A 22098-nucleotide genomic window follows, 5' to 3' on the forward strand; every position below is an offset into this window, starting at 1 on the left:
ACTCTCGCTGAGGCAGCTTTGCTCCCCAGAGCCTGGAGGACAGAGTGGTCACTGGACCTCTAACAATCTCCCCCGGCCTCGATTTCCTCATCGGCAGAGTGAGAGGGCTACAGAGGGGACCCTCTCATGCCACCTTGCACGGTAAGCTTCTCTTCGAAGAGGCAGTGCTGGGAAAATACGTTAGAATGCCAGGTAACCTTGAACAGAAACTCTGAGCTGGCACAGTGTCCCGTATTGACCAGCCTAAAGGCTACACTTAGCCAGAACACTTTCTACAGCTGGCGTAAGGACTCCTTCTACACCAGGCTTATTTCATCAGCTCTTATATTTCAGTAACAGAAATCACAGCTAGGCTGCTCTTCAAACATGACAAAGATATTAAAGGAAACAAAAGGAAAATCCCAAACAGATAATAAAATAAGCAGGCCTATTTTGACACTTGGGTAGTATTTCTAAAGGATCTCTCAAATCATCACTGACAGGAAAAGAAACCTCTTGTAGCTTATTACAGTAACAACAAGTTCCCGTCACAGGATGACATTTAGCCCCCAGGGATACTCCAGTCCTTCCAGGTCCCATAAATCTCTTTGGCACTTAGCATGTGGCTTACTGAGGCTCTGCTCTCCTCAATTTGATTGCAAGCTTCTTGAGGGCAGGGAGCAGAGATGATGGTCTGATTTCCCTTTGGATCCCCAGGGCCTAGTGCATGGGAGATGCTCCATCAATATTAAACAACCATCAGCATTTTCTATAAACTGTCATGTATCAAGACACAGTCCAAATACTTTGCTGAAATACAACTGACCCATAGCATTGCCTAACATTCATCAGCCAATTCAGTCAACGTGGTCCTCATCTATGTGCTCACGCTCTCCCATCTGGTTGATAGTCAAGGCCATCAACCAGACTAGGCAGCATGGTGCCCAGCTTCTGATAGGTATGTAGTAAATATGTGATGAACTGCATGATTTGGAGTTGGTTACATAATGGTGGGGTGGGGCTGGCATTAGGCTCAGACTGCCACTTACATGTGATACACAGTGATGGTCACTAAGCACTTCTCCCAGGTCCCCAGCAAAAATGTACTCTTGATCTCTGTATTTAAGTGTAGCCCTGTGACTTCCTTTGGCCAAAGACAAATGAGTGGAAGTTATGGAGGCCATTCCCAGGTAGGAGCTTTTAAGAGAGAGCATGTCTTCTCTTTGCCATGGGGATGGTCAGTCCTCTAAACAGTCATCTCTTTGGCACTCTGGGTCCTAGGGTGAGAATGATGTACATTACAGTCTCCCACTGACATACAGTGGCTAGATACTGAGGGCAGGTTTGGGGAGTTGCTTGTTACACGGCACAACCTAGCCTATACTGACCGATGTAAAGACTTGTCTAGGTACTCGGATGGAAACATACTATTTTCTGTTCCAGAGCACAGGTGTAGTCAGATTCTGACCTGGGGTGGGGGGCCTATGCTTCAGGTTGCTGGGGGAGGAAGCACAGAAAAAGGTGCTCCGTTTGGACTTTTTTCTTTGACCTCTCTTGCTTTCATATTGCTAGATATTATCTCATCCATAGACAGAAGAACGATCGAGTCTCCAAATTACCTTTAAGCAACTACTGAAAAGGAACCACTTTTGGAAAAAGTACTTTGGAGAAGCAATTGTCCTTTCCATCCCCCAACACACACACACTCCACTGTGCTTCTCCTATGGTGTAACCTGGAACAAAGCTATGAAGTTGAGCAACATTAGGGAGTGAAATTGTGGGGCCACTATACAGCTTTTTTTTTTTTTTAAGTGAAAACACTGCATACATGAGAAATGACACCCCGCAGACACTGGATGAATTCTTTCTCTTCTCTTTACAACCCCCTGGGAGAATTCCTTTGTAGCTTAAGGAGCAGATGGCTTGCTTCCTGTCAGCACTAGCCCCCTGTTCAGCACACGTGGCCTCTGCCCACCCATTCCACAAGCAGACACTCTCCCTTAAAAAGGAAGGTAGTGGTACCAGCAGAAAAGAGGCACCTGGGAAAAGCCAGTGCAGTAATTATTACCCTGTTACCACGGAAATACAGGTTTGCCCCTGAGGCTCCTTTAAGAGCTTTTAGATTAAAATGACTTTCACTCTCTCCTAGTTTCTGTTCTCTTGCTACACACAGGGAGGAGAAAGGGGGAAGGGGTGGAAAGCAAGCACAGCGGAGATCCCTGACGCTGGGCACTATGCTAGAGGCATCTCCTCTCCCCACGGAATGGAGTACAACCCTGGAATGCAGGAGGAGGAAAATGCTGGGCGCACTAGTGGACACAACAGGCAGCTGTAAGGCAGTAAGAAGGGGCAGGCCAGCAGAAGGAGAGAGGAGAGGGGAAGGGCTGGGGTGACAGAGCGATCGAGAAGGACACAGAGAGATCAACTGACTGTCGCGAGCAAGACAAGACAAAGACCGGAAAGGTGGTGGCGGAACAAGGCAAAGCTCATTTCACTTAGGCTGGTGGGAAACTCCATGGTGAATTACCACGAAAATATGCAACCACGGAGGACCTTATGTACACCTGTATTCTCAATTTTCTCCCTTTTTTGTATGTCATATTCTCACTTACACTCCCCTGCCCTGTCCTAATGCTTCATTATTTTAATTTACGATTGTTCTTTCATTATACATCGTTACTCTAAGCTGTTATAGAAAGAAGAGGGCTTAACTATTAAGTAATTAAATATAAAGAAAACAGAATGGCAGAGGGGTAGAGCCCAGATTGCCTGGAATGGCTTGCAGGACTGAGGAAAAATCAGTGCATTTATCTTTGTCTGGTACTTCTTAAAGGACTCTCCCTACCTTCACCTCAGGCCCTCCTTACAATGGTCTTGTGATGCACATACCACAGTGACCCCAACTTATTTGGCACCAGGGACTGATTCCATGGAAGACAACTTTTCCATGGATTGGGGGTGACAGGGGATGGTTTAAGTGCATTACATTTATCGTGCATTTTATTTCTACTATAATGCTGCCACTGATCTGACAGGAGGTACTAGTCCGTGGTCTGGAGGTTGGGGACCCTTGCATGTGAATACTGTCCTCATTTTAGAGACAAAGCCATGAAACTCAGAGGTATTGTCTAGCCACTTGGTCCGTCCACGGCAAACCCCACAGCTGCCTCTAGAAATAGCAATGAGCTGGTTTATAGTAGCACTACCCAAAAGAACTCTCTGCAGTGATGAAACGCTGTCTATCTACTGAAGAGTGTCTGTGTTTTCCAACAGCGTAGCCCTGAACCATGTGGGACTTGGGAGCACCTGAAATGTGGCTCACGTGACCAAGCAACTGACTTCTAATTTGGATTATTTTGTGCTGCATGGCCATACCCTCCTTGGGGCTTGAGAGTCCCACCGGGCAGTGGGGCAGAGCAGGTCTTAAGTCTCTCACTCCCACCACTTGGATGTGGGGAAATAGCCAGAGATGGCATGAAATGTGATGAGATAAAAGTAGGCGAAACTTTGCCCCTTTGCCTTACTTGGTGACGATGGGAAGATTAGGAAACGACAGCCACAAAAGACACAGAGGGGAGAGAGCAAGGGGAAGGGAAGGAACATTTTAGGGGAGCTCTCCTTAAACCACGGCTCCAGCCATGCACCCTTGCAGACCCCCAAACTCTGGGTAGATGAACTCCAGCCATGCTGCAGGGACTACAGTGGTAAGTCAGGAGCAGGGAGAATTCTTCGAATGACTGCAGATTCTCTGTAGATTCTGGGGGCCCTGGTTTCTGGGATCACTCAAGGGAAGGACAAGCCTGGCCGGGAATCATGAAATTGTGGACTCTGGCAAATGGCACAAGTGGGCAGCAGGTCGGAATCCACAAACATGGACCCCTCCTCCAAACCTGCAAGGAGACCAAGGGGTAAACTGGCCCAGCATTGTATAAGAGCAAGCCTTCTCAAACGGAGATGCAGACACAGAGAATGGGCTTGTGGACGCAGCAGGGGAAGGAGAGGGTGGATGAACGGACATATACACAGCACCGTGTGTAAAACAGACAGCTAGCAGGAAGGTGTTTAATGCAGGGAGCTAGCCTGGTGTTCTGTGACCACATACAGTGGTGGACGGAAGGGTGCATGGGAGGTTCAAGAAGGACGGGATATATATACACACACACACACACACACACATAGTTATAACTGATTTGAGTTGCTTCATGGCAGAAACCCAAGAGAACGCACTGGTCATAGCAAACACTCTCTTCCAACAACACAAGAGAAGACTCTACACATGGACATCACCAGATGGTCAATACGGAAATTAGATTGATTATATTCTTTGCAGCCAAAGATGGAGTAGCTCTATACAGTCAGCAAAAACAAGACTGGGAACTGACTGTGGCTCAGATCATGAACTCCTTATTGCCAAATTCAGACTTAAATTGAAGAAAGTAGGGAAAACCACTAGACCATCCAGGCATGACCTAAATCAAATCCCTTATGATAATACAGTGGAAGTGACAAATAGATTCAAGGGATTGGATCTGATAGACAGAGTGCCTGAAGAACTATGGACAGCAGTTTGTGACACTGTACAGGAGGCAGGGATCAAGACCATCCCCAAGAAAAAAAAATTCAAAAAGGCAAAATGGTTGTCTGAGGAGGCCTTACAAATAACTGAGAAAAGAAGAGAAGCTAAAGGCAAAGGAGAAAAGGAAAGATATACCCATTTGAATGCAGAGATCCAAAGAATAGCAAGGAGAGATAAGAAAGCCTTCCTCAGTGATCAATGCAAAGAAATAGAGGAAAACAAAAGAATGAGAAAGACTAGAGATTCAAGAAAATTAGAGATGCCAAGGGAACATTTCATGCAAAGATGGGCACAATAAAGGACAGAAATGGTATGGACCTAACAGAAGCAGAAGATATTAAGAAGAGGTGGCAAGAATATACAGAAAAACTATACAAAAAAGGTTTTCTTGACCCAGATAATCACGATGGTGTGATCACTCACCTAGAGCCAGACATCCTGGAATCTGAAGTCAAGTGGGCCATAGGAAGCATCACTACAAACAAAGCTAGTGGAGGGGATGGAATTCCAGTTGAGCTCTTTCAAATTCTAAAAGATGATGCTGTGAAAGTGCTGCACTCAATATGCCAGCAAATTTGGAAAACTCAGCAGTGGCCACAGGACTGAAAAAAGTCAGTTTTCATTCCAATCCCAAAGAAAGGCAATGCCAAAGAGTGTTCAAACTACTGCACAGCTGCACTCATCTCACATGCTAGAAAAGTAATGCTCAAAATCCTCCAAGCCAGGCTTCAACAGTATATGAACCGTGAACTTCCAGATGTTCAAGCTAGTTTTAGAAAAGGCAGAGGAACCAGAGATCAAATTTCCAACATCTGCTGGATCATGGAAAAAGCAAGAGAGTTCCAGAAGAACATCTACTTCTGCTTTATTGACTATGCCAAAGCCTTTGACTGTGAGGATCACAACAAACTGTGGAAAATTCTTCAAGAGATGAAAACACTAGAACATCTTACCTGCCTCCTGATAAATCTGTATGCAGGTCAAGAAGCAACAGTTAGAACTGGACACGCAACAACAGACTGGTTGCAAATAAGAAAAGGAGTACGTCAAGGCTGCATATTGTCACCCTGCTTATTTAACTTATATGCAGAGTACATCATGAGAAATGTTGGGCTGGATGAAGCACAAGCTGGAATCAAGATTGGTGGGAGAAATATCAATAACCTCAGCTATGCAGATAACTCAACCCTTATGGCAGAAAGCGAAGAGGAACTAAAGAGCCTCTTGATGAAAGTCAAAGAGGAGAGTGAAAAAGTTGGCTTAGAACTCAACATTCAGAAAACTAAGATCATGACATCTGGTCCCATCACTTCATGGCAAACAGATGGGGAAACAGTGGCAGACTTTATTTTTGGGGGCTCCAAAATCACTGCAGATGGTGACTGCAGCCATGAAATTAAAAGATGCTTGCTCCTTGGAAGAAAAGCTTTGAGCAACCTAGATAGCATATTAAAAAGCAGAGACATTTCTTTGCCAAAAAAGGTCCATCTAGTCAAAGCTATGGTTTTTCCAGCGCTCATGTATGGATGTGAGAGTTGGACTATAAAGAAAGCTGAGCACCAAAGAATTGATGCTTTTGAATTGTTGTGTTGGAGAAGACTCTTGAGAATCTCTTGGACTGCAAGGAGATTAAACCAGTCGATCCTCAAGGAAATCAGTCCTGAATATTCATTGGAAGGACTGATGCTGAAGCTAAAGCTCCAATACTTTGGCCACCTGATGCGAAGAACTGACTCATTTGAAAAGACCCTGATGCTGGGAAAGATTGAAGATGAGAGGAAAAGGGGACGACATCACCGATTTGATGGACATGAGTTTGAGTAAGCTCCAGGACATGGTGATGGACAGGAAAGTCTGGTGTGCTACAGTCCATGGGGTCACAAAAGAGTCGGACACGACTGAGCGACTGAACTGAACTGATGGCAGAAACCAACACGACATTGTTAAGCAATTATCCTCCATAAGTAACGAAAGGGCCTTCTCCTTGAGGCCTGAGATCACGACAGGATAAAGGATGAGGGTCAGCCCATCTGCAGCGTCCCTGGGTGCAAAGTCTGGGATGCAGGGAGAGCAGGTAAGAAGCATCTCCTCTTCCCTCTAGTGCAGACTGTTGTCCGTTGTCCCTGAAGGATGGAGTTCACCTTTCCAGCCATCTGGGCACTGCTTACATTTTTAGTGAGCAGGGCCTCATTCAATGAGATGACACCGAGAGAAGGGCTAGAGCTAAAGAGGAATCCACGCACAGGGGGCTCCCTGAGCGAGCAGATGAGTGGGCCAGATGGTAGGTGGTTAGAGCCTTTGGCAGTGGAGGGGTCTGCTGGGCCTGGGTTTCAGTCCCAGCTCGGACACCAGCCAGTCAGGTGTGCATGTAACCTGCAGTGAGTTTACGAACCCTCTCACAGACTCAAGTCTATGAAACTAGGATAATAACTCCTTTCAAAGGGTCAAGGTTAAAAATTAATGACCAAATGTTTGTAAGGTGCTGGACACAGTTCCTGGCATATAGCACTCCATCAGGAAATGGCAACTATACCTGTTATTATTATTTTCTGATAAAAGTTTGTATTTGTTTTCCATTGTTGCTATAACAAATTATAATAAACTTGGGGGGGTTAAAATAATAAATATGTACTATCTTACAGTTCTTCATCTGAGTTGAGTCCCAACGACTGAACTCACAATGTCAGCAGAGCTCAGGTCATTTCTGGAGGCTTCAGGGAGTATCTGTTCCTTTGCCTTCTCTGTATAGAGGCCACCCAACCTGTGTTCTTTGATTGTGGTCCCTTCCCTCATCTTCAAAGCTAACCAGGATGGACGGTGTACCTCTCAGACCTCATCAGTCTGCCCTCCTCTCCTGCCTCTTCCACTTTTAAGGATCTGTGATTACACTGGGCCAACCTGGATAACCCAGGGCAATCCATCTAAAACGTCAGCTGATAAGCAACCTTACTGGGCTTCCCGGATGGCTCAGTGGTAAAGAATCCACCTGCAACACAGGACACATGAGTTTGATCTCTGGGTCGGGAAGATCCCCTGGAGGAGGAATTGGGAACTCACTTTCATATTCTTGCTGGAGAATCCTATGGACAGAGAAGCCTGGCAGGCTACAGTCCATGGGGTCACACAGAGTCGGACATGACTGAGCATGCACGAAGCAAACTTATTCCCTTGGCCACAAGTCATAAAATATTCACAAGTGCTGGGATTAGGTCTTGGGTGTCTCTGGAGGGGCTGTTTTTCTCCCTATCCCAGGCTTGAAAGGGAAGACAATGGGAGAAGTTCCCCTCGGTGCTCCCTCCAGTCTGCATATCCCAGCAGGGGCGATGCCTAAGAAATAGCTCACCTCACATGGTGAGGGCGCCTACCAATTCCAGCTGCTGGTTGGGGAGCTCTGTCCTGGATTCACCTTCTCTCTCCAAGTCGGGCCCGAATCTGTGAATGCACTTCTGGGTGCCAGGAGGCCAAGCTGTCCCACACAAATCACAAAGCCAAGCAGAGTCCTGGGCTTGAAGATCCTGCGACACTCCCAGTGAGGGAGGGGGGCCTGGCTTGGCAGGCTGGTCAGATACCAGGTTGTACAGTCATATCCTCAAATTGCAGGACTCCCTGTTCAAGCTGAAGCTGGGATGGGTCTGAGCACTGAGGCCTGGGTCCCAAATGCACAGTCAAGTTGTACAATGACTGAAGCCCAACTGAAAAGCCATCTCCATAAGTAAACTGTACAGAATTTGGAGGGCAAAGAAAATCTTGTAATTTAACAAGAAAAAAAACAAAAACAACAAAAAAAAATAGTTTCTCCTTTATGTTTGGTGATGTTAGAGGGAAATTTTCATTTTTGTTCAAGTCTCAGGCTGATGTTTTACCATATGACATTAGTTGGTTTTTTTTTTTCTTACTACCTAAATTGTAGCTCAGTCAGTCAAGAATCCATCTGCAATACAGGAGACCTGGGTTCAACTCCTGGGTCATGAAGATTCACAGGAGAAGAAAATGACAACCCAGTCCAATATTCTTGCCTGGAAAATCCCATGGACAGAGAAACCTGGCAGGCTACAGTCCATGGGGTCAGAAGAGTCGGACGTGACTTAGTGACTAAACCAAATGAACAAAAGCAATTGGTGTTTTAAGGGTTGAGAAGAAAGTTACCAAGTAACTGCAAAGTCTTGCTCGGGGTCCACGTGCACAGGAGCCTGGCTTCTGTCTTCTGCGTGCTGTCAGTGACAGGTACGTGACCTTGAGGGGAGCATCTAACTGCCTCAACCCACTGCACACTACGGCACTATGCATGCAGGGAAGGGCCACAGCGTGCTTTCAAGGGACAGAGAAAGGGACCTGAGAATGGAAACTTTCCCAGAGCTGAGCTTTAATATTTGAAAGCACTCAACCTGCTGAAGTTCAAGAACTTTCGACGGGTTCCCAGGAGACAGCAGTGCCTGCAACTGGCCTGAGTTCCACAAACCCTGTGACTGTGAGCTCAGCCCCTGGGCCCTCCTTGTCGTATCCCTTCCTCCTCCCAGCCTGCTAGTCCACAGACCTCCATGTCACAGCTCTCTTTACGTATCTGTCATCTGGGGCCAAGAGCTTGTAATAAGCCACCTCCGTTTGTCCCTTTTGATCCTTCCTTCAGAGCCGGCTGGCTCTAGTTTGCTGAAAGTCTCCCCGATGACTATCAGGTCAAAACGAGAGCCCACGGGTGGCAATCCTAAAGAGCGACAGGAGATCAAGGGCAGGCTTGGCATCCTGAATTTACGATCGTCATTTATTATTTCTCAGAAGCCGGCTGGTGACATACGAGACTCACCAGCAGACATGGTCTCTGTCTCCCAGGCTCCGAAAGTACACATTCCTATCAGTTACTTTTAATAACCCTGAAGATACCCCAGCCACATCCTGCCGCCAACAGCCTCAGCCTGCCTGGTGAGTGGGTGGGTGGGTGTCCTTCAGGGCCTCCCTGGGAGCTGTCCTCTGGGGCTGAAGGGCCAAGGTCAGTGATGTTCTTGCTTGTAAGTGATGGCACAGTGGGCTTGCCATCCCTTTGCTGAGGTCTCATCAGAAATCATCTCTTAGTTTGTTTCCTATTTCTTTTGTAGAATTCATGTAATTTACTGCTTGTGTGTGAATCCTTAAGGACTGGGCTTTTTATTAAAAAAAAAAAACTCATGGAAGTATCTTAGCTCTTTTTTTAGGTTAGAAGGGAAGACTTCTGGAAAGGTTCTTTGCATTTTTTTTTTTCACTTGTCTAAATTACTTAAACAACATATTTCTAGTTAGGGATAGGAACAGGATGACCTAGCCTGCAGCCATGTGCATGGTACTTTTTATTTTTTAATATATCTGCACACCATCTGTGATATTATTCCTTGATATTTTACATTAAATTGTTCCAAGTGTACACTATCGTGACCCTAAGAAATGTGTGTAAAATCATAAGTTTGAGATGCTAGTTGCAAGGTTTTTGTTTTTTTTTTTTTAATTAAAATGTAATTGTTAAAAAGAAGTATTTCCCTATCTACCATTTAAAATTATTTCTGTACCAATAATGTTAGTCTTGCACTTTGTGGAACACTCATTAAATGGCAACCCACTCCAGTATTCTTGCCTGGAGAATCCCAGGGATGGGGGAGTCTGGTGGGCTGCTGTCTATGGGGTCGCACAGAGTCGGACACGACTGAAGCGACTTAGCAGCAGCAGCAGCAGCAGCATTTAGAACATAGTTTTAGGAAGATTTACAAGAACAGGACCTCCCAGGTGGCGCTAATGGTAAAGAACCCATCTGCCAATGCAAGAGATCTAAGAGACTCGGGTTAGATCCCTGGGTTGGAAGATCTCCTGGAGGAGGGCATGGCAATCCACTCCACTATCTTGCCTGGAGAATCCCATGGATAGAGGAGCCTGGCAGGCTATAGTCCATAGGATCACAAGGTGTTGCACATTACTGAAGTGACTTACTATGCACATTTACATGAAGAATTTGGAAGAAACCAATCTACTACTATTTCAACTGAGCCAAAGCTAAAGCATTATTACAGCCTGTTTACACTAACTTTGAAAAAAGTAATTTAACATATCCAAGAATAATATAGGAGCTTCTCTGGTGGTCCAGGGGTTAAGAATCCACCTGCCAATGCAGGGGACACAGACTCGATCTCTGGTCCAGGAAGATCCCACGTGTTGCAGAGCAACTAAGCCCGTGCACCACAGCTACTGAAGCCACGTGCTCTGGAGCCTTGTGCTCTGCAACAAGAGAAGCTACCACAATGAGAAGCCCACGCATCTCAACCGCAAAGTGGGCCCTACTCATTGCAACTAGAGAAAACCTGTGTGCAGCAACGGAGCCCCAGCACAGCCAAAAATAAATAAATAAAATAAATGGTAGTGCAGTATTAAAAAAAAAAGAGTAATACAGAATATCTCACTGCCTACAGGTCCAAACTTACATAAAATAGAAGATTTATGAGCATTACTAAATCTTTTTTTTTGTAAGCCACCTGAATTCTTTCTTTAAAACTTGGCTCATTATCCATTTAGTCTTAAATGATCACATCTGAGCAATTCCAGTTTGGGGAAAACCAGAAGACACTGTTGTCTGTTTTGTTAACCGTGGAGACTGAGCTGGAGCAACGAAACAAATGCCGCCCGTCTTTCAGCCCAAACCCAAATCTCCCACCTCCAGGGGCAAAAGCAGGCTCAGCTGTGATCCGTAATCATGTCATTAACCCTGCACTGAAGCATTAAATTAAACTGCCTGTGCAGACACTGCTTTTGCTACAAGGGGAAATGTACCTTGTAAGGCCATCACTTTATGCTAATAGATTTACCGAGCAATTCCATGTTTACAAGAGAATACCAATAAACAAAATAATTTAACTAGTTGTGAACGCTCCAATGGGGGTGTTACAACAACTGATTTTTCTTTTGCTAATATTTACTCTAAAGACTTTGGTCATAGAGAGTTTTAGCCTTAGAGTAGTTCTCAAATGGTTTGTCTTTCTATAGAATTTTTAAACCAATACTTTAAATGAAATCACAGGGGAAAAGCTAACTTGAATTGGCACTGTAGTGGTAAGTCTCTAGTCCTCTCCGGTATAAATCATACCTTGGAGGTGGAGGAGACTCTGAGAAGGACATGGTTGAGTTGGTAGTTGAGCCTAGGCCTTGGGCAGGTGCCAAGTTCCTGACAGCTAATTCAGCACTCTTCACACCAGCCCAAGCCTCCAAGTCTTCCCCAAGAGAAGGTGAAGATTCCTTTTCAGCAAATTCCATTTCCGGGGGAAACTTCAGGGTCTGTCTCTTTAATAATGCTGCCCTATTTCTCTGAAGCCAGGGAACTACAGAAGTCATCTCACTCTCTGTTAGAAACTATGTCCTGCTAAGAGAAATGCAAGAAGCTGGTTTGGTGCAACAAATATTTGGCCTTCTGACACACGAGTCTTCGCCTCCAAAAAGAACAGAGTGATTTCAAACCGCTCACATCTAAATTCCATGTTCTGTCTCATCAACCCAGATGTGGCAAGGGGTCAAGTATGCCAGAAAAAATCCTTCAACAATCAGATCATTAAAGGGTATTGAAATCCAGAAATACAGCACATCAGAGCTGGAAGGGATCTTGGAAACCATACAGCCTAAACCCCTTCCTTAACAGATAGTTCATAGTCACAGAATCGGCTTGTGTCAAAGACTAGAAACTTGTAGGCCAAATGTTCTTCTTTATTACAGAATTTTCTGACGCTCTTCTTTGTTTCTGAAGCAATGAAGACTGGTCAAGCCCAATCATGACAACCACTCAGCATGCAGTGTATAAACTACATGGTTAAGCCCTGCCTCTTGTCACCAGGCAACAGAGAGTTAGGGGGAAGCCTGCTCAGCCATGGCCAGGGGAACTCTCTTCTGCACACAGACCTTCTGTGCATCACCAGGGACTCTGTTCCTGCCAAGATGCAATACCTAGAAAGCTGGCTACTGGAGGAAGCAGAGCAGATCCCCAGGGCCTGCTGAACTGATAAAGATGCAGTAGCAACAGTAAAACAACAACAAAAAGTTTCCCAGCCTGAACTCCCTGGGTTCTTGCTGTCAGAACCATCATCCACCACCTAGAGGCAGGATGCGAGAGCCGGTCAGGAGCCCTCTTCCACCTGCTGGGCCAGCTCCTAACCTCAGGCCTGGCTTCAAGGCCTCCCAGCCTCTGGTAGGTTAAAGCAGCACACGTTGGCTCTCACTATGACTGCCCTCGTTTCTCAGGCCCCACTGGAGTCACCTCCACATCTGGGCCACCCCAAGTGGAGCAGGCTTACCTGTCAGCGTCTCCGAGGCCCAGGGAGGTATTTCTTTGCAGGGTCTCTCGCACCACAGCCATCCCATCAGGGAGCCGGTTCAGGCGGCGGGTGTAGAGGCCAAGTCCACCATCGGTCATGTACCTTTGAAAGGAGAAAGGGATGATGCAAATATCTGGTTAAGGGCAACTCATGGACCATCTTGCCGTTCATATCCAGAAGCCCTGCGTGGCCATCTTGTGCCCTAAGACAGAAGGAACCAAGGCTTTCCGGAGGTTCTGTCACTGATCACAGCCTAGAGATAACTCAGCTGATTCAACCCAAAGGATCACCAGCTTGTTGCTGCTGCTGCTGCTAAGTTGCTTCAGTCGTGTCCGACTCTGTGCGACCCCATAGACGGCAGCCCACCAGGCTCCCCTGTCCCTGGGATTCTCCAGGCAAGAACACTGGAGTGGGTTGCCATTTCCTTCTCCAATGCATGAAAGTGAAAAGTGAAAGTGAAGTCGCTCAGTCGTGTCCAACTCTTAGCGACCCCATGGACTGCAGCCTACCAGGCTCCTCCGTCCATGGGATTTTCCAAGCAAGAGTACTGGAGTGGGGTGCCATTGCCTTCTCCACACCAGCTTGTTAGCAAAAATTAAACTCAGATTGATTAACCCAAACTCACAGGGATCTATGGAGCAGAAGGGAACTAGTGAAAAAATGCATTCGTGACATTCTTTTTAATGTCAGCAATTACAAAAGCAGGTGTTTTACCTAAGTACTCTGAAGGGAACTGACAAGTCACTGGCAAATCATAGGGGAAAATATTACAGAACAGCATAGGGGAAAAAGCAGGCAAGATTTTAAGAAGGATGGTAAGAAAAGATGGAGGATACAAGAGCCAGCTTTGTCATCATGGGCAAGTTCTGGATTTTTCATCTAAACTCTATGAATATCACAGTCTTCCTGTGTCACCAGATGGGCATGGGAATTAGTAAGATAAGGAGTATCAAAGTGCTCTATAATTTGTAAAGGATCACATAAACAGAAGATGTTATTAAAATAGTGATTATCTTAAAGTATGTGCAATGGTAAATTTCACCTTTGATACTGATGTCTTAGGGGAGTGTCCCAGCTCTCTGAATAACAGTAATGTTACTTATCTAAACTTTAGGTTGATGCCACAGAGCTATGTTCCTATGAAATCAGTGTTGTCATGGGAAGGGAAGACCCCTCGAGCCTTTCTGCATAGATAACTGACTATCCACCAATCAGATCAGCTCCTGAAAGATTAACTACCAGTAGCAAGTAGTTTGGCTCCCCAGGTGGTTCAGTGGTAAAGAATCTGCCTGCAGGAGATGAAGGAGACATGGGTTCGATCCCTGGGTCAGCAAGATCCCCTGGAGGAGGAAATGGCAACCCGTTCCAGATTTTTTGCCTGGGAAATCCCAAGGACAGAGGAGCCTGGCGGGCTACAGTCCATGGGGTCGCAAAGAACCGGACATGACTGAGAGGCTGAGCATGCATGCATGCATGCACGAGGCAGTACTTCAGGTCCAAAGCAGCTCTACTTCATCCACCCTGGTTACTCCAAGACACCCCTCAGAGGAGACTGCTTGTGCCATCATCCCCATCTCCAGAGGAGAATGCACAGCAAAACTTGAGCAGAGCCAGAAATCAAACTCAGAGCCCTTTAATTCCCCCATGGGCCCCATCAGACTTACAACGCATCTGAAAATACAAGTGATTTACTTTTTAAGTCCAATAACAGGGCGTGAGAAGACCAATGAATGAGTGATTATTTTGCTGCAACAGTCAGCTGAGCTATCAGTACATCATGGAATGTTTCACTGCCTTTGGTATCTTGGCTTTAGAATATATGGGATTGATCCTGAGGGTTCTCAATACTTGAGATTCTTCTATGTCTAGCTTAGGAACTTCCTGGAATATAATCTTAGAAAAATGGACTTATAGGGTGCTGTGGAAGTTTTCCAGAACCAGTAGGGTCACAGAAGAAAGTTCTCACAGGAGCCGTCTTGGGTGAGGGCTTCTGCTTCGGGTCACGAGAACTCTCCCTTAGGGCAGCGTCCAGGATACCGCATCTGAACCGACTTCTCTGGTGGCCCCTTTCACCCCTATTTGTGACATTAATGATCACAAAGCCAACATAACGGAATATCTGTTGAAGTCGGTCAAACCAGTTGTTTGTGGTTGAATTGTACACTTTAAAATGATGAATTTTAGGGACTTGCGATGGTCTAGCGGATAAGAATCCGCTTGCCGATGCAGGGGACTGGGTTTGATCCCTGCTCTGGGAAGATCTACTATGCCGAGGCGCAGCTACTGAACCTGCGCTCTGCAGCCCGTGCTCTGTGACAAAAGAAGCCATCACGGTAAATAAGCATCCTGCACACGTGGCTCAGACGGTAAAGCGTCTGCCTGCAACTGCGGGAGACCCGGGTTCGATCCCTGTGTCGGGAAGATCTCTAGAGAAGGGAATGGCAACCCACTCCAGTATTCTTGCCCCCTCCCCAAAAGGGGCTCAAAGAAAAGGGCTTCCCTTGTAGCTCAGTCGGTAAGGAATCCGCCTGCAGTGCAGGAGACCCAGGTTCGATCCCTGGGTTGGGAAGATCCCCTGGAGAAGGAAATGGCAACCCACTGCAACCCACTCCAGTATCCTTGCCTAGAAAATCTCATGGACAGAAGAGCCTGGTGGGCTGCAGTCCATGGGGTCGCAAAGAGTCAGGCACGACTGAGCGACTAACACTGCACACCACAAATAGAGAGCCATTCTCCCTCGCCAGAGCTAGAGAAAACCCATGCACAGCAACAAAGACCCAGTGCAGCCAAGAATAAAAAATTTTTCAATTAAAAAAATAAAAAGAATTTTATGGTACTTGACTTAGGCCTCAATAAAGAAGAAAAAAGAAAACCCAAAAAATTCCAGCCATCATAGCTATAGTTAAATAATGATTTGTGTAATGACTTTAAACTTTTTTATTTATTTGTTTTTGGCTGTGCTGGGTCTTTGCGACTGCAAGGGTTTCTAGCTGTGGTGTGAGGGCTTCTCATTGCAGTGGCTTCTCTTGTTGCAGAGCACAGGCTCCGGGCACTCAGGCTTCAGTAGTTGTGGTATACGGGTTTAGTTACTCCACAGGGTGTGAGCTCTTCCGGGATCAGGGACTAAACGTGTATCTCCTGCACTGGCAGGCAGATTCCTTCCCACTGAGCCACCAGGAAAACCCTGTGTAATGACTTTTTGATTCTTGGTTCCCACACTAGATAGTAAGCTCTTTGAGAAGGGACTATTTTATTTTGTTCAAATCTATTTTCCACGTCCTAACACATACTAAGCGCTTAACAAGTATTGCTTTTGTTGAATGAAATCCAAAGACACTGTCATAGGGCGAAGTTTAGCAAAAACGTGTTGGGAGGAAACCAATTACAGGTTTTCCTTCCTCTTAAACGTCAGAAAATTTGACATCTAAGTCATATGGCAATTGAACTGTCTACCTGCCAGTCAGGGGCTTCCCACGCAGCACTAGTGGTAAAGATTCTGCCTGCCAATGTAGGAGATGTGGGCTCGATCCCTGGGTCAGGAAGATCCCCGGGTCGGGAAGATCCCCGGGTCAGGAAGATCCCCTGGAGGAGGAAGTGGCAACCACTCCAGTTTTCTTCCCTGGAAAATTCCATGGACAGAAGAGCTTGATGGGCTAAAGTCCATGGTGCTACAAAGGTTCAGACACAACTGAGCACCTGTCAGTCAACCCATCTGTCCATCCATCCACCCACTACCCAGTAGATACAGTGGTGAGCTCCATGTGTGCATCCTACAACTAGCCTAAGGAGGAACAAAAGGACCTACACCAAAATGCAGTAACTCTGCCAGAGGCTAGACTTTCTAGATCAAATGTCCTTTCAAGGAGATTTCGGTGGAAGCTGTTCAAAACACAATCTACTGCACCATTAAGCAAGGCAGTTAATTTCGATTTTAGCAAAGCCTGCTCAGCCATAGAGATAAACAAAAATTTTTCAACTGGGGAGATCTTGTCAAAGGACAAACAAACTAATTAAAGCCTGCATTTCCCTGCTGCATTTTTTTTTTACTGCTGGTGAAACAACACACACGGTCGGGCAATCACACGTACCTGGACATGTAGATGGAGGCCTGCACATATATAGCCCTGGCTTTCTGTGAAGGCCAAGAGCAGAGGTTGGTGCGCTTCCAGAGCTGGAATGCTGAGATGTGCTGCAGCCTCCAGCCTGGTATTGCCAGGTGCAAGGTGTCAAAAACTGACCACTGATAAAGGTGGGGGGCCTTAGAGAGATGTGACTGTGTGACCGAATAGGCTAATTTAGCTTGGCAGCTGCTACTGGGAATTCTGATCTTGTTTAGGCAGAGAGATGACTCCTCCCCAGTGGAGGAGTCAGGGATAAATCAGGATCCTCTGCCTTCTCAAATGGACCAAAGACTGGAAGCCAGAGTTGAATGCTACCAGCGTGATACAATCCAGTTTCCTTACAAATCTATTCCATTCATTTTATGGATGTATGCATGTGTATGAGAGAAAGAGAGAGGCGGGGGGAGGGAGGAGTCAGGAGAAGTGGTTAAGGAAAAGAGGGAATTTACCTCATCCTCCATAGGTTTGTAAAAATGTATTAAATCATAATTTTTAAAATAATATTCAAAATAAATTTTATGTCCTCTCACTGCAAGTTAACTAGCCTCACACTCAAGAACTTAAATTTCTTATTTCTATAATTATGATTCCACCAAATACAGTATAAAAAGCCCTGAATATATCTTTAAATAACTCTTCTGGTCTCAATAAAAAATACACATACTTTGGTTCAACCCAAATTTCGTACTGAATACATTAATATAGACGTTCATCAGTTCAGTTTAAGGAAGCATAATTTAGAGATGACGCAGTCATTGGTGTGTTGCACTAGCCCTTGAGCAGAAGGGTGAAAAGGTTTGTAGTCCTGAAGGCTCAGGAGGCTGGGTGGGATGGCTGGGTCCCATCTTGCGAGCTTTATCAGAGGCTTGCATTGGGTGGAGATGCAATGAGTTGCCTGAGGTCACAAGGAAGGGAACCAGCTGATCTAGGGACCAAATCCCTGAGCATCAGGGCCACACTTTCCTTCTCCTTGGGGAAATAAATCATTAGTGCGGGAGCCTAATGAGGTGCTGGTAACATCCTAATGTTTGCTTGCTGGGGTCCTGGCTAAGCCACCAAGCACCTGCACGATTTCAACACTATCCTCCACCTTCTGCTGCTTCCCCAGAGGTCCCTGGATGGAGCGGAGGGGCCTCTGTTAAAGAGCCAGGGTGTCTGTGGGTGTTTTTCTTGCTTTTCAAGGCTAGGGTGGCTCATGAACATCAGAGCTGGGAGCATGGCTTGTGTCATCAGTGAGTCCTGGGTTCAGTCTCCCCAGCCTCATGCCAGCTGAGGGCCCTTGTGTGCATCGCTATTAGCAAGTACTAAGGGTTACTGATGCTGGCTGGATGCTGTGCTAAGTGTCTCACAGAAATCCTGACATCTTCAAAAGAGTCTTAGCAAGTGTTAATTTTATCTCTATTTTTTAGACAAAGACAATGAAACAGGTCAAGATCACCGTGCAGGTAGATGGGTTCAAATTCCAGCTTTGTCACTTTTGGGGGCAGGTAATTTCTCCAAGTTTCAGCTTCCTCATCTGCAGGATACTTGGAACTACTGATTAATCCCACAGGGCCACGGTGGGCTGACTGAGACATTATAATGCTCAGGGTCTGCTACCTCAGGAGCCCTTTAGGAGATCAACCCTGAATATTCATTGGAAGGACTGATGCTGAAGCTAAAACTCTGATACTCTGACCACCTGATGCAAAGACCCTGATGCTGGAAAAGAGGGAAGGCAGTGGGGAGAAGGGGGCAACACAGGATGAGATGATTGGATGCCACCAGCGACTCAATGGACATGAGTTTGAGCAAACTCCAGGAGATGGTGAAGGACAGGGAAGCCTGGCGTGCTGCAGTTCATGGGTTCACAAAGAGTCAGACATGACTTAGCGACTGAACAACCGTTACTCTAAGCAGCAGTGACGGCCTGTGTCGCTGAGTACTGACACCGCAGTCCCTCCTCCCCTCCAATTCCACAAATGCTGTGTACCAGGCCCTATGCCAGGCTGGGATTACAGAGATCTCACTCCTGCCCGGCCCTGGTGAAGCTCAAAACTGACAAGGCTCTCAGACACGTAAGTAGGCAGCTCTCCTACCACATGATGAGCGGCAGTAGATAGATGGACAGTACAGACAGATGCACAACAGGCTCTGCCCACACAGGGGACGGAGGTCACAGAGGGATGCTGTTTAAGTTGGCCTTTGAAGGGTGCACAGGAGTCTGCCAGTCAAAGGAGGAGGATCCATCTAGGCACATAGATGACAAGTACAAACGCTGGGAGGAAGGTAAGAGGATGGCAAGTAGTTCACTGTTCCCAGAACAGCAGGAACAAAGACAGGAGCTGGGCTGCAAGGGGTCTGGGGCCCAGTCAGGAAGGGCTTGGCGGCCAGGAGGGGCTGAGACCTTTGTCTGGAAGCTGGGTAAGCCATGACGGTAGTAAGCTCATGAATAATGGGTTCAGGCTTTCGTTTGAAAGAGAACACTGACTTTTCGATACCTCCATCATTCAACACTCTATTTTTGGTGAGCAATGTCTCACTGATATTTCCTCCTGTAGATTTTCCAGAACATGCTACTGGTCTGGATCCCATCTGAGGCACCCCAGACCTTCAGGGAATGATCAGCCTTGCAGAGTAGACCTCACCATCCCTCAAACTGAAGGAGACCTGCGAAGGCAACATGCCTAGGACAAGGAACTTTATCAACAGAATAGGTGCATCCCGAGTAACTGACGGGAGCTATGAAAAAGCTCTGGACTCTCATAGGACCTGTCAGAACAAATACGCTAGATTCTGATTCCAGCGTTGTCGACAGATCTCGTCACCTTGAAATGTGCGTGGTGAGGCACCAATGTCGAACAAGTGAAACTGGCATGAGCCACCTTCAGAGCGGGGGGAACAGAGGACCCCTCGATCCTGAAGTTCCCAACATGGAGCATAAGGAACACAAAGGGGCTCTCAATAATCACAAAGGAAATCACTTTTTGACAAGAATTGGGGGAGGTAAGAGAAGGGAAGGGAAAGCAATTTGTACATTGACTGAGTCCAGTGTATTCCTATTAGAGCACAACATAAAAAAGTGAAAAACTCTCAGATGCAAAAAATGAAAGCAATACAAACAGAAAAAAAAAAAAGAATCAAGCCTAAGTGATTACTTTTCTTCAAAGACATGGCAGCGTGTCTGTGTTTTTTGGACACACTTTTGGTTTAAATGTGAACACAGCAAAGAAAAATGGAATAAAAGAATTGCATACATAAAAGCTATTCCCTGCCAACATCAATATAAATATATGAACACATGTATCAACACATACTTTGTTGTATAAGGTTAAAAAAAATGATGTGGGCTGCTGAAAAGTCCTTGCATTTGAGTTTTGGCAGCAGCCAAGTCCTCAAACAACAAATGCTTTCACAGTGCTCTTCACTCCATGACAAAAGGCCTGACATTTATATTTGAAGTTTATTAGGATGTAAATTGAGTTTCTAGACAAACCTGTAAAAGGATCCCTTTAGTTTAGAGCCTCTTAGAAGTGCGATGAATAAACTCCACTCTGGGTCATAGAAGGACAGACCAACAAGTGAGTCTAACAAAGCCGCCCGAATCCTTTTGAAGAAAGTTGATTTCATGACAGAAAACAATCTGCTACGTTGAGCTGAAGCGGAGACATATTTGAAACGCAAAAATATGGTTGGGGAAAAAAAACCAGATTTTTAAATTTTTCAGTGTTCTTTTTGGGAGACTTATGAGAGTTCAGTTTTCCTCTCGAGCAAAATAAGAAGACTGAAGCACTAAAATTTAGGCACCTAAAATGTTACTATGGGAACCACTTTGCCCTCAGTTTTTAGGCATAAAAGCTGAGACAAATATCACACATTTACCAAGCCACCCCCCACTGCTTCCACCTTCAATGACAAGAAACATATCACAGAGCAATTCTCAGCTCTTAGCCACTACACAGCTTTAACACAAAAACCAGATAAAGGTGAATCCTAATCAAAGAACACGGTGCTGCTGCTTCTCTATCGTGTGTGTGTGTGTGTCTGTGTGTGTGTGTGTGAGTGTTAGCTGCTCAGCTGTATCTGATTCTTTGTGACCCCATAGACTGTAGCCCTCCAGGCTTCTCTGTTCATGGAATTCTCCAGGCAAGAATACTAGAGTGGGTTGCCATTCCCTTCTCCAGGGGATCTTCCTGACCCAGGTATCAAACCCAGGTCTCTGGCATTGCAGGCAGATCCTTTACCATCTGAACTACCAGGGAAGCCCTATCATGGATCATCCCAAACTGACATGCAATGAAACAAAACCCACGGCAGCCTCTGGAGAAAAAGTCTAAGGTTCGAGTGTCTTTCTTGGTTAGGTTTCCCTGCAATAATAAGATTTGATGCATAAATAATACAGATAGGCAACACGAATAATCAAGAAACATTTCTATGGTGTTCATGTCTTTTGGGGAACTCCTCCAACAATCCTGCCGGCAGAGGGGAGGAGGTGCAGATCCACAGGACCAGTTTCCTACCTGTTTGCCCAGCGCAGGGATGGGGCACCACCTCCCACTGTACTCTAGGACGGCTGCTTCTCCAGGAAATCCCCAAGCTGTATCTTGCACTTTTAAGGAGGATAGGAGACTTCAGTTTCCCTCTCTAGCAGAATCTGCCATTATTCGCTCACTCCTAGAGTGCCCACCTGGGCTCAGAGCACAGAACAGGGCCATGGCAGGCAGACATCACTTTCACTGCAGGGAAGTTCCTTCAACGGCCAGCAGCCGCCGACCTGGAGCATCCACAGCTCCAGGGGCACCCGCTTCTTCCATGGCTCATCTGTATCTCACTCCATCTTACAGAGTCCGTCCTGGCTGTGAAGCGAGCCAGAAGTCCAGGCTCAATTCTCTGACCCTGGTGCAGCAGGAAAGCAAGCCTGTGACAGAAGTGAGTCGGCCTCAGGAGGTCTGAAGCCTACACTGGCTACTTAGTCACCAGAGCACACCTCTCTGGGGAGTGCTGCAAAGATGTTGCTAAGCTAGTCAGACAAGAGCTCAATCCTGGCAGGCCACGGGGACAGAGGTAAGAGCAGGAAAAGGCAGGCCTGAGGGAAGGAGGAGTCAGAGAGTCCCAGGGGGCCCAGTTAAGC

General features: G+C 46.2%; 1 protein-coding gene across 4 annotated transcripts in view; it reads right to left on the reverse strand.

Annotated features, from left to right (window-relative positions):
- Positions 1 to 22098, reverse strand: part of NAV2 (neuron navigator 2) — a 423984-nt gene that overhangs the window by 114656 nt on the left and 287230 nt on the right. For all 4 annotated transcript variants that reach the window (XM_070783121.1, XM_070783120.1, XM_070783122.1 and 1 more), the window contains one exon: positions 12847 to 12969. In XM_070783121.1, coding sequence (XP_070639222.1) covers positions 12847 to 12969 — 123 coding nt within the window. The remainder of the gene's footprint in view (positions 1 to 12846; positions 12970 to 22098) is intronic.

This window comes from Bos indicus, chromosome 29 (assembly GCF_029378745.1).
Source record: "Bos indicus isolate NIAB-ARS_2022 breed Sahiwal x Tharparkar chromosome 29, NIAB-ARS_B.indTharparkar_mat_pri_1.0, whole genome shotgun sequence".
Lineage (NCBI taxonomy): Eukaryota > Metazoa > Chordata > Mammalia > Artiodactyla > Bovidae > Bos > Bos indicus.